Source organism: Myotis yumanensis, unplaced genomic scaffold, assembly GCF_028538775.1.
Source record: "Myotis yumanensis isolate MYYU_CA2020_CCGP unplaced genomic scaffold, mMyoYum1.0.hap1 SCAF_3, whole genome shotgun sequence".
Lineage (NCBI taxonomy): Eukaryota > Metazoa > Chordata > Mammalia > Chiroptera > Vespertilionidae > Myotis > Myotis yumanensis.
The window spans coordinates 110,749,333-110,763,004 of NW_027223754.1; the positions used below are offsets into that span (position 1 = coordinate 110,749,333).

At 38.6% G+C, this 13,672-nt stretch overlaps 1 protein-coding gene across 2 annotated transcripts in view; it reads left to right on the plus strand.

Annotated features, from left to right (window-relative positions):
* The window catches only part of PARP4 (poly(ADP-ribose) polymerase family member 4), a 125,666-nt gene that overhangs the window by 37,449 nt on the left and 74,545 nt on the right, over positions 1-13,672 (plus strand). For both annotated transcript variants that reach the window (XM_070409358.1, XM_070409357.1), the window contains exons 13-14: positions 4,864-5,047; positions 5,238-5,385. In XM_070409358.1, the coding sequence (XP_070265459.1) occupies positions 4,864-5,047; positions 5,238-5,385 (332 nt within the window). The remainder of the gene's footprint in view (positions 1-4,863; positions 5,048-5,237; positions 5,386-13,672) is intronic.

The following is a 13,672-nucleotide window of genomic DNA, read 5'->3' on the forward strand; positions in this document are numbered from 1 at the left end:
TTGGAGAGGTTGTGGGTAAAAGGGCACCCTTATTCACTGCTGGTGGGAATGTAAACTGGTACAGCCACTATGGAAAACAGTATTGAGGTTCTTCAACAAATTAAGAATAGTTACCATATGACCCTCACCACTCTTCTGGGTATCTTCCTGAAAAATTTGAAAACATTTATTCACAAACATATATGCACCACCATGGCAGCATTATTCATGGTGGCCAAGATGTGGAAACAACTGAAGTGTCCTTAGATCAGCAGTCACCAACCTTTGGGACCTCATGGACCACTGGTTGATGACCGCTGCTTTAGATAGATGATTGGATAAAGAAGATGTGGTACATATATACAATTGAATACTACTCAGCCATTATAAGGGATGAACAACATGGGTGATCCTGTTGCAACATGTCCCGTTTGCAACAACATGAGTGATCTTGAGAATATCATAGTAAGTGAAATTGGTCAGATAGAAAAAGTCAAGAACCATATGATTTCACTCATATGTGGGCTATAAAACTGAAAACAACAAATGAACAAACATGACAAACAAACAAAAACTCAAAGACTCAGACAATAATATAGTGGTTACCAGAGGGAAAGCAGGGTGGGATGGGAGGAAGTAGGAGAGGGTAAAGGGAGGATAAATGGTGGTGGAAGGAGACTTGACTTGGGGTGGTAAACACAATATACAGATGATGTATCATAGAATTGTACATCTGAAACCTGTATAATTTTATTAACTGCTAAATTCAATTTTAAAAATTCATGAAAACTTAAAAAAATAAGAAAGAAGCAGGTCACTAAAAGCAACCAGTTTTCTCAGTATACTGTAGAAGCATGTCTTTTGCGGTGGATAGGCAGGAAAATTACATTTGAAATCATCTTAGTGATTTTACTACCCTAAGAACTTTTACATATATGCACCCACTTAATCCTTAAAAAGCCTCCTGATTGTCCCATTGTTATCATCTTATCACAGGTGAGAACACTGAGGGCCAGTGAGAACATCTTGCCCAGGGTCACACAGCATTTTGTCTGTCTCCAGAGCCAGGAATCTTAACTTCTACAGCACATGATCTCTCTTCTAAAAAAATTATTTTATATGAACTCTATATACCTGGAATGACATTTCATCTTGAATATCCTTGTTAATAGTTAAATCTGTCCTCATAGTAGCCACAGTGTGTTGTGTGCCTGCCCTGTGTGAGGCACCAGGCTAAGTGCTTCATCTATATTGTTATAAACTCACAACTGGTATTTTCATATAATTTATGGAAAGGAAACAGATTCATGGAGATTGAGTAACTTGCCTAAGGTCACAGAGCTAGTTAAAGATGGAAGCTGGGATAAAGAATAATTATCCAGGACATTTAATTATCTAGGATATGTAAAGAGTTTCTACAAATCAATAAGAAAAAGATAAACAACCCAGTAAGCAAATGGGCAAAAGATATGAATAGGAACTTAACAGAAGAGGAAACATGTATGGAAAGTAACATTTGAAAAGATAAGTTTTCAAGAACATGAAAAGTAAACCATAATGCTACTTTTTTTTACTCTTATCACCTGGACAAAAAAAATATAGTTTAACATCTTGAGGTGGCAGTCTCTAGAATAATCCGAACTCTCAAACACTGCTAATAAGAGTATAATTGATAAACCTTTATTTTTTGCATTATCTGGTATAATTGAAGAACAGAGTTGATGGCATGACTCAGGAATTCGATAGTTTGACCTGTGAACCAGAAAGCAGTGCTTACCATTCTATAGAATCACAGGGGGGAGTTCCATTGGTGTAAACACTATGGTGCTGATTTTACCCCAGAGTAGTTAAATCAGAATCCCTAGGTGTGAGGCCTGGGTATCAATAGTTTTTAAGTTCCTGGATGATTGTAATATGCAGCCTGGGTCAAGAATCACTACCCTAGAAAAACTCTAGGCCAGGAGGCATGTATGGGAGTGGCTAAGATCACTAGTAACAGAATGCTGGGAGTGACGCACATGTTCATTGACAGTGCAATGGTTTGATATATTTTTGTGTGGTCCTACATGGAATCCTGCATGGCACTTTTAACGGGTGACTTAACAGCTACATGTGTCAAATGGATGAGCCTGGGCATATAGCGCAACAAAAATGATCATATGATTCCATATATATGTAAAGTTCAAAAACAAGCAAAACTAAACTTTACATTGTTAAGGGGCACATACCAATGTGTCAATACTATGAAAGAAAGAAAATGATATGCACAAAATCAAGATAGTGATTAGATCACCCCTGGGTGGCAGGGGAGGTGATACCAACAGAAATATTGATAATATTCTATTTCTTAAACTTGGTGGCAGTTATATGGGTGTCTTATTATAATTATTGAAACTTAACATTTATATTACAAGTGCTCTTTTGTGTATAAAATATTTCAAAGTAAAAATTCTTAGATATTTAAATATTTAAAAAATTTCAATTGGCATTCAGTTGAATCTAACCAAATTGAAGTCCATTGTGACTTTTGACAGAGTGGTTTTGGTGAAGAAGTATAAATAGAGCCAAACAGCAGTGGCTTGAGAAGCGGTCAGCAAACAAGCTGTGAAAACTGGACAGATAATATGCAAAAACAGGAAAGAAACTAGACCACCTTCTTACACCATACACAAGAATAAACTCAAAAATGGATTAAAGACTTGAATGTGAGACCTGAAACCATAAAACTTCTAGAAGAAAACACAGGCAATACAATCTCTGACATTTCTCTTAGTAATATTTTTTTCTTATATATCTCCTTGGGCAAGGGAAACAAAATAAAAAATAAAAAAATGGGACTACATCACACTAAAAAGTTTTGCACAGTAAAGGAACAATCAACAAAATGAAAAAACAACCTTCTGAATGGGTGTCATCAATAAATCAATAAACAAGTGTTGGTTGAGGATATGGAGAAAAAGGAACCCTTGTGTACTGTTGGTGGGAATGCAGGTTGGTGCAGCTACTATGGGAAACAGTATGATGATTCCTGAAAAAAATTAAAAATGGCCTTGGCCGGTTTGGCTCAGTAGATAGAGCATCAACCTACGGACTGAAGGGTCCCAGGTTAGATTCCCGTCAAGGGTACATACCCAGGTTGTGGGTTTGATCCGCAGTAGGCTGTGTGCAGGAGGCAGCCAATAAATAATTCTCTCTCATCATTGATATTTCTATCTCTCTCTCCCTCTCCCTTCCTTTCTGAAATCAATAAAAAATATTTTTTTAAAAATTAAAAATGTAATTCCCTTATGTCCTCTTTGGAGAAGTGTTATTCAGGTCCTCTGCCCATTTTTAAAAGATGTTTTTAAATTGATTTTTAGAGAGAGAGAAGGAGAGAGAGAGAGAGAGAGAGAGAGAGAGAGAGAGAGAACTATTGATCAATTGCCTGCTGCACACCCCCTTCTGGGGATTGAGCCCAAAACTAACCAGCAACCTCTCAGTGCATGGGACAATGCTCAACCAACTGAGCCACACCAGCTAGGGCTCCTCTGCCCATTTTTAAATTGAATTTTAAAAATTAAAAAAATAATAAAAGAAATTTGATTCAAAAAATTAATTGACATTCATTGAATTTAATGAAGTCCTTCATGACTTTTGACAGAGTGGTTTTGGTGTAGACATATGAACAGAGCCAAACTACAGTGGACTGAGAAATGGTCAGCAAACAAGCCAGTAGAGATGGTCACTGACTGTGTAGGATGGAGAGAAAGGGAGGAGACAGAGAGGGGGCAGATGTGGAGAGGGTCTAGAAGACAGTCTAAGTCCAGGTTCCATGGGAAGGAGCTAGCATGTTTGTGGTTACAAGAAAAGAGCCCACAGAAAGGAGAGGTGAATAAGAGGAATGGAGGAAATTTTTTTTTTTAAGTGCAAGTCTTAGAGAGGAGAGAACAAATGGTCATTAGGCAATGCTTTTACATATTGGTCTTGATCTTTGAAAAAATAGTTATGTCCCCAAATGTCCCAACCTGTGTTCCTCATAGCAAAAATTGCTTTATTAAAGCTGCTGATTCCTGAAGAAAGTTACAAAATACCTCATTTGGGTGTCATTGGAAATTTTTGCTTTTCCTTTTGGATTCAGAAGGCTCGTGAGAATATAGCACCTGTCTTTCCTTTTATTCAGTTCTTAGTAATACTTGGTATTTAATATTCTTTCTGAGCTTTAGTGCAGAGAACCTATTTTTTATTTTTTTAATAGTCTTATTTTTTTGTTAATCCTCACCCGAGGATATTTTTTCCATTGATTTTTTTAAAAATATATTTTATTGATTTTTTACAGAGAGGAAGGGAGAGAGATAGAGAGTTAGAAACATCGATGAGGGAGAAACATCGACCAGCTGCCTCCTGCTGGAGATGTGCCCGCAACCCAGGCACATGCCCCTGACCGGAACCGAACCCGGGACCCCTCAGTCCACAGGCCGACGCTCCATCCACTGAGCCAAACCGGTTTCGGCTCCATTGATTTTTAGAGAGAGTGGAAGGGAGGGAGAGAGACAGAGAAATATCGATGTGAGACACATCGATTGGTTGCCTCCCACACGCATCCCAAGTGGGGCCGGGGATTGAACCTGCAACCCAGGTATGTGGTCTTGACTGGGAATCGAACCTGTGACCCTTTGGTGTGCGGGTTGACGCTCTAACCACATATAGTTGACGCTACATCACCTTTTTAAATAAATAAATGAGTAATACAATTCTAAATGAACTTTCAGAGATATTTCAATAACAGTAACATTTGGAACGTTCTACCAGTACAGTCTTTCTGAAAAATCTCCTACATATGTAATAAAATGTTGTAGCCATGTTACTAGAAACTGTAAATTTGTACTTACTTCCTCTCACCTGCAGTACAAGCATTAAGTACTCACACCCAGGAGAGACGGATGGCACTAGGCTCCTGGTCATGTGTGATGTCGCCCTCGGGAAGTGCATGGACTTACACAAGAAAGATTTCTCCTTAACAGAAGCACCACCAGGTTATGACAGTGTCCATGGGGTTCCTGAAACAGCCACTGTCCCCACAGACTTTGAGGTATTTGTATCAAGAAACAAGCAGAGTGGCTCCTGTGTTTACTAAATATGCTTAAGTTTAAATAATTATTGTATATCTAGTGTCTGGCTTCAATATTTTCATATTCAATAATTAGCAAACATGAAACTCTGCTTTTATGAAAACATGTACCAATAAAGGTTATTTCCCCACCTATTTATGTTTGCTCTAGGATGATGAATTTGTTGTATATAAAACCAGTCAGGTTAAAATGAAATATATTATTAAATTTTGCATACCTGGAGATGAAGTAAAGGACTTTCATCCTTGTAATAATATTGAATTAGAGGAACACACACCTGAGGTTTCAAAGGTTGAAGGTAAGACACTGTTCTTTTTTTTGTGTGTGTGTGACGATCACATTTTATTTTTATTTTTTTAATTAAATCTTTATTGTTCAGATTATTACAGTTGTTCCTCTTTTTTCCCCCCATAGCTCCCCTCCACCCGGTTCCCACCCCACCCCATACCGTTACCCCCCCCGCCCCCACTGTCCTCATCCATAGGTGTACGATTTTTGTCCAGTCTCTTCCTGCACCCCCACACCCCTTGCCCCACGAGAATTGTCAGTCCATTCCCTTTCTGTGCCCCTGATTCTATTATATTCACCAGATTATTCTGTTCATCAGCTTTTTATTCACTTGATTTTTAGGTTCACTTGTTGATAGATATGTACTTGTTGTTCATAATTTTTATCTTTACCTTTTTCTTCTTCTTCCTCTTCTTAAAGAATACCTTTCAGCATTTCATATAATACTGGTTTGGTGGTGATGAACTCCTTTAGCTTTTTCTTGTCTCTGAAGCTCTTTATCTGACCTTCAATTCTGAATGATAGCTTTGCTGGGTAAAGTAATCTTGGTTGTAGGTTCTTGCTATTCATCACTTTGAATATTCTTGCCACTCCCTTCTGGCCTGCATAGTTACTGTTGAGAAATCAACTGACAATCGTATGGGTACTCCCTTGTAGGTAACTAACTGTTTTTCTCTTGCTGCTTTTAAGATTCTCTGTCTTTTGCTCTTGGCATTTTAATTATGATGTGTCTTGGTGTGGTCCTCTTTGGATTCCTTTTGTTTGGGGTTCTCTGCGCTTCCTGGACTTGTAAGTCTATTTCTTTCACCAGGTAGGGGAAGTTTTCTGTCATTATTTCTTCAAATAGGTTTTCAATATCTTGCTCTCTCTCTCTTCTTCTGGCACCCCCATAATTCGGATGTTGGTTCGCTTGAATTTGTCCCAGAGGCTCCTTACACTATCTTCATATTTTTGGATTCTTTTTTCTTTTTGCTTTTCCGGTTGGGTATTTTTTACTTCTTCGTATTTCAAATCTTTGACTTGATTCTTGCGATCCTCTAGTCTGCTGTTGGATCTCTGTATAATATTCTTTATTTCAGTCAGTGTATGCTTAATTTCCATTTGGTCTTTTTTCATATCCTCGAGGGTCTCACTAGATTTATCAAGCGTCTCACTAAATTTATCAGCGGTTTCTAGAAAATTCTTTTTTTTTTTTTTTTTTTTTTTTTTTTTGGTTTCTAGAAAATTCTTGAAAAACCTTATAACCGTGGTTTTGAACTCTATATCCAGTAGTTTGCTTCCTCCATTTCTGTCATTTGTGACCTCTTTCTTTGTCTCTGTATTTTGGCTGCTTCCCTGTGTTGATATGGTGGCTTTCTGTGCTAGGTGTCCTATAGGGCCCAGTAGCTCAGCCTCCACAATTACCTGAGGTGGACACTCTTGGTGCACCCCTTTGTGGGCTGTGTGCACAGTCTTGTTGTAGTTAAGCCTTGATTGTTGTAGGTGACACTGGGAGGAATTGACCTCCAGGCCAATTGGCTGTGAGAATCAGCTGTGTCTGCAGTGGGAGAACTTCTGTGCTGGAGACACCCTTCTGGGGCAAGACTTTCTTCAGTAGGGCTTTGGTGCTCACAGAGTCTGCCCCCTGAGTGTGTCCCTTATGGATCTGAGGAGTTGTAATCTGGATGGTCCCACTCTGACCACTGGGTACAATGGCACTTGGATCTCTAAGGAGGTGCTAATTTAGCCTCTGCCTGAGGCAATCCAGCAGGAGCTATTGAGAGATCTGCAGATTCCTCTTCTTTGTTTGGGATTTGGAGGTGCTGAGATGAGGCCCATCTGTGAAGCAATCCAAGCTGCTGTGGGGCCTTGGGCCTTCTTTTGGATGTTCTCGGTCTCTCTGAGTCTCTGTGCTTTTCTCTTTCCTTCTAGTTGTAGGATTTCCACTCAGCCAGCCTTCCTGTGGTTCTGGATGATGTCCGTTTTGTCTTTTAGTTGTATTTTTGAAGTGGTTGTGCGAGGCAGCTATTTCAGGTGTTTATACCTATGCCGCCATCTTGGTTTTGTCCAAGACACTGTTCTTGAATGCTGTTTCATGTAATATTATAGAACTCAATATTATATTTTCAATGGAATTAATATTCATGTTTGGTAGCTACTTATAACCTCAGACATAAATGTTCATTTCCTTTTTTATTTTTAAAAATGAAAACCTGGATGCTTGAGAGAGTTTAAAGTGATCTCAAAATTATGCTACTTACTGACACACCGAAGCTGAGCTCGTCCACCTCCGGATAGCCACAAACCCACTGATACATTTAAGATGTCAATGTGCAAAAAGTGTAATGGAGGCTGATAGGATAGACAGAAGGTTCAACTTTAGAATCAGGAAGCTTGGGTTCAAGTGTCACTTACTAGACTTTGTGATCTGTGACAAACCATATAACATCTCCAGGCATCAGCTTCTCTCTAAGGGGAATGAGACCAATATCCACACCACAGTGCTGCTGTGAGGATTGCATGGGCTAAGTGAAGGCACCCCCCAAAATTGTAACATGCAGCTTACCTATTAGTAGTACAAATAATAGAGGGGATGAAAGCTTCTTGGGAAATCATAAGCCCAAACTACTATAACATTAATTAGTAGCATTGTAAAAACACACAAACATTTTTAACTGTGATCAAAGTATTTTTTTTCAATCAGAAATGTATGACTTCAGAGTGGGGAGAAACGGGCCTAGTGAGAATAATCTTACCTGAAAAAAAATCCCAGAGGAAGAGGAAAGAAGCGGAAGGAATGACTCTTACTAGAGACTTCCTGCTGGATTTGAAGTAAAGTAACTATTACCCAGAATGGAAATTAGTAAAGGAGAATTATACAATCCATTGATATTAGAAAAAAATGAAAGCCATGGCACCAAGGGTTTAGACCTCAAGAAAAACTGGGAAAATATACATGAGTTTGAGAGTGAGTGGCAATGTGATGCAGGAAATTGCAAAAGGGGTGCCTTTTACCTATAGCAAAAATTTCAGTTGTACAAAAGATGAATATAATAAACTCTCAATTAATTTTCCTCAAAAACACAGTGTTTTTTGTAAGAAGTAATACATACCAATAGTCTATGCATGACGAGCCATTTACAAGGAATTGGTTAAAACTGAAAAATAACATCAGTGATGCAGGAAACAAGTATATAAAGTGTTTGGAAAATAGAATTGGGTTACATATGCAGGTACACCTCACTGAATTGCAGATGTTTCAAAATGAGGAGAAAATTTGTGATTGCAATAAAGTTGAGAAATCTATCAACAATGTTCCTCAGCTTCACCACAAAAGGTTTTTCAGTATCAAAAACATGTCCAATAAATGTAGGAGGATTTTAAAATGGCACAGGAGAATACACATTAGGGGAAAGTCTTATCAATGTAAGGACTGTAGGAAGACTTTCAGCAAAAGCTCAAACATCAGGAATCATGAGACAGTTCATTCTGGACAGAGACCTTACAAACATCATGAGTGGCGAAGATTTTAATCAGTGCTCACGTTTTACACATCAGAAAATCCACATTGGAGAGATACCATATAAATGTAGCATGTGGCAAATTGTGTAGTGGACATTCAAGTCTTGCAGTTCACCAGAGAATTCATGATGGAGTGAAACCTTACAAATGTAATGAGTGTTGTAAGGTGTTTTGTTTTTAAATTTAGACTTGTGAGAGATCCATACTGGTGAGAATCCTTACATAGTAATGAATGCATAAAAGCCTTTGCTGTTAGTTCCATCCTTACTAGACATAAGAGAATCCATGCTGGAGAGAAACCTTTACTCAATTTGTAAGCCTTACTAGGCATCAGAAAATACATACCGGAGAGAAACCACATAAATGTAATTGTGTGGTGAGACTTTTATTGAACTTAAGGCCTTACAGGTCATCGGAGAACTCATACATTTATTTCTCATAAATCTAAGAAATGTGATAAGGGTTTTTCCAGACATTCACAACTTTGGAGTCATAAGAGAATCTATATAGGAGAGAAAACTTAAAAATGTGGTGACAGTAGTAAAACCTTTACACAGAGGTCAAATCTTACTCAACATAAGAAAAGCCATACTGGAGAGATACCTCACAAATGTAGTGTATGTGTCAGGGCTTTTACATGATTTGCAAGCCTTACTGAGCACCAGAAAATGCATACTAAATAGTAACATTATAGACCTAATTTATGTGACAGTGGAACCCAGCCTGCATGGCTCAGTGGTTGAGTATCGACCTATGAACCAGGAGGTCGTGGTTTGATTCCTGGTCAGGACACATGTCTGGGTTGTGGGCTTGCAGGGGTGTGCAGGAGGCAGCTGATCGATAATTCTCTCTCATCATTGATATTTATATCTGTCTCCCTCTCCCTTCCTCTCTGAAATCAATAAAAATATATTTTAAAAAAGTAAAAGGAAACCTTTATACATATTATTGAGGTAAAACATATGCAAGTGTTCAAGCCTTATTGAAAGCCAGAGACTCCATTGTGGAGAGAAAACAAGTAAAACTCATGTATGAGACAAAGCCTATAACCAGGGCTATAATCAAAGCCTATAACCTCACTTGATGAATATACATCTTTGAGAGAAAGCACATAAATGTATGACAATGTTTATCAAACTTTAAGCCTCATAGAATATAATATAATTCTTTCTTGGGAGAAAACTTACAAATGTATTGAGTGTGATCAGCTTTATAAAAAATGTTCAACCTGTGGTCAAGACAGAATTCACATAAGTTTGAAACTATACAGATATTTCAAGACCTTTAGCAATGAACTGGATACACCAAAGAATTCCTACTGGACAGAAACATTACAAATAAATTGAAAGTGATATGTTTAAATCCGTTTTCTCAATGAATTACATAAGAAAATTCATATTAATTCTATTACTATTGAAGATTAACCAATATCAGATGTTAAATTCCTGAGAGAATTAAAAGTTAAAATTATTTAAAACTCAAACTCATTAGAATGTTGTCTGTCAATAGAGCAAGAAAATTTGTGGAAAGGTATAATTATTTTGAGTTTATACAATGTTTTTATTCAATTATTTGAGGTTTCTTGGAAGGGTTACAGTGTTATTGATGACTTAAAGCATGAAGTTTAAAATCTGTTGATGTTATGCTTTTATTACATACTTTTCAATTTTCACTAGGATTGCCTCAGGGTTAGGTATGAAAGAACCTACTTCATCAGGTGGGGTTTATTTAGATCCACATAACTGGGTAAAATTATAACAATAATGTTAAGATACAATATGATAGGAGGAGACCAAGATGGCGGCATAGGTAAACACCGGAGATTGCTGCCACAAACAACCACTTCAAAAATACAACTAAAAGACGGAACGGACATCACCCAGAACCACAGGAAGGCTGGCTGAGGAGAGACTCTTCAACTAGAAGGAAAGACAACAGCATACCAAGGCTCAGAGGAGGTGCAGTGTGGAAAATATAAAGGTGCGGAGGTGCGCACGCAAAGAGGGCTGGTGGCTGAGGGCGCGGTTGTCGTTTTCAATCAGGAGGGAATCTCAGACTCTGAGCTCCAGATCTGGGCGAGTCTCTAGGGACTCAGACTCAAACAGGAGAAGCGGGATTGTCTGGCATCAGTTGGAACGTGAGGGCAGCTTTCTCTCCGAGGTTTGCAGCGGTGGCTGGGGTTCTGAGAAGCAGAGCCTCTGGGAACCGGACTGAGAGCAGCCATAACTGCTCCCTCCACCCGCCCTGTTTGATCCCGCCCTGCCCAAGCCCTGCGCAGAGCCATTTGCCGATCGCCTCAGGCAAAGGCTAGATTAGCACCTCTCCAGAGGACAGAAGTTTTCCCGCGGCAGACACAGCTGATTCTCACAGCCAGTCGGCCTGGTGATCAAATCCCTTTAGTATTAACTACAACAATCAAGGCTTAACTAGAACAAGACTGCGCACAAAGACCAAGGGGGTGCACCAAGAAAGCATAAAAAATGCGGAGACAAAAAACATGACAGAAATGGAGGATATAGAGCTAAAAAACGCAATTTTGAGGACTTGCAATAATGTGCTAGAAGCTGCCAATAAACTTGATGAGAGCCTCACGAAATCTAAAGAGATCCTCGATGCTATGATAAAGAACCAACTAGAAATTAAGCATACACAAACTGAAATAAAGAAAATTATACAGACACCCAATAGCAGACCAGAGGAGCGCAAGAATCAAGTCAAAGATTTGAAATGCGAAGAAGCAAAAAACACCCAACCGGAAAAGCAAAATGAAAAAAGAATCCGAAAATACGAAGATAGTGTGAGGAGCCTCTGGGACAGCTTCAAGCGTACAAACATCAGAATTATAGGGGTGCCAGAAGATGAGAGACAGCAAGATATTGAAAACCTATTTGAAGAAATAATGGCAGAAAACTTCCCCCACCTGGTGAAAGAAATGGACTTACAGGTCCAAGAAGCACAGAGAACCCCAAACAAAAGGAATCCAAAGAGGACCACACCAAGACACATCATCATTAAAATGCCAAGAGCAAAAGACAAAGAGAGAATCTTAAAAGCAACAAGAGAAAGAAACTCAGTTACCTATAAGGGAGTACCCATATGACTGTCAGCTGATTTCTCAACAGAAACTTTGCAGGCCAGAAGGGAATGGCAAGAAATATTCAAAGTGATGAATACCAAGAACCTACAACCAAGATTACTTTATCCAGCAAAGCTATCATTCAGAATTGAAGGTCAGATAAAGAGCTTCACAGATAAGGAAAAGCTAAAGGAGTTCATCACCACTGAACCAGTATTATACGAAATGCTGAACGGTATCCTTTAAGAAGAGGAAGAAGAAAAAGGTAAAGATACAAATTGTGAACAACAAACATGCATCTATCAACAAGTGAATCTAAGAATCAAGTGAATAAATAATCTGATGTACAAATGAACTGTTGATTATAATGAATCAGGGACATAGAAAGGGAATGGACTGACTATTCTTGGGGGGGATAGGGGAATGGGAGATGCGGGAAGAGACTGGACAAAAATCGTGCACCTATGGATGAGGACAGTGGGTGGGGAGTGAGGGCGGAGGGTGGGGTGGGAACTGGGAGGAGGGGAGTTATGGGGGGAAAAAAAAGAGGAACAAATGTAATCTGAACAATAAAGATTTAATAAAAAAAAAGATACAATATGATATAAATTTGAGAGTCTGGGGATTGGCAAAGCATAAATGTAAAACTGTTATCTAAATTATAGTGCATTTTGTGTTCACAGCCTCTTCTCTAAATTTGTTTATATGACTGAGGGTCTCCATTGATGATCATAGGAAAGGATTACTCTACCAGGTTATTAGGAAATAGAGTAGGCCAGGACACTGAAAGAACGAGTTTTTCATGTTAGAATGATAAGTTACTAGGGATGGTATAAATGATAGCAAAAATGGAAGGTGAATAATGTTCTCCCTCCTTTTTGAAAGTTAACAGCTGGTGCATATTGTAGGTTAAGGAAAATGTCTTATGTTTGGAAACAGAAAAAAGATACATTGTAGGAAACACTTTACTAAAAAGAACCAGAATAGAATGTGCTTGTGAAGGATTCAGAATTAGCCACTTAAAATGCAGTTTAATGCCCTGGCCAGTCGCTCAGTGGTTAGAGTGTTGGCCCGCCAACTGAAGGGTTACGGGTTTGATTCCCAGTTAGGGGCACTTACCTTGATTGCAGGCTCAATCCCCAGCATGGTCGGGGCACATGCAGGAGGCAACCTATCGATTGTGTCTCTCTCACATAGATGTTTCTCTCTGTGTGTCTCTCCCCCTCCCTTCCACTCTCTCTAAAAATGAATGGAAAAATATCCTTGGGTGAGGGTTAAAAACAAACAGAAAAAATAATGAGTCTGGGAAGAGTATATACCTCTAACCATATTTGTATTTTTGTACTACCTGATATAGTACATGAACATTTTTTCAATATACTGTATTAGGAGTTTGATTTAGTCTTCCTTGTATCAAAAGTCTAGGGAATCTCATATTTCTCACACTTTTGTAGAACAAAAGTAATAGTGACTGACTAGTTCTAAAGTATAAGCCAGGGAGTGCAGCTGTCTAGATTTAGCCTAAGCTACTCTTATTCAGAGTTTCTTAAGACCTTGATGTACTTGTGTGTATGCTTAAACATAAAGGTAAACATATGCCTTTCAAGTAGCGGCATGACTAGGTTTTCAAGACGACCTCTCAACATCTGTAGATTTAAAAGACAGAGTGTCTGTTGACAATGCTGCCCTCATTCTTTTCATTGGCTACTGAAAATCATAA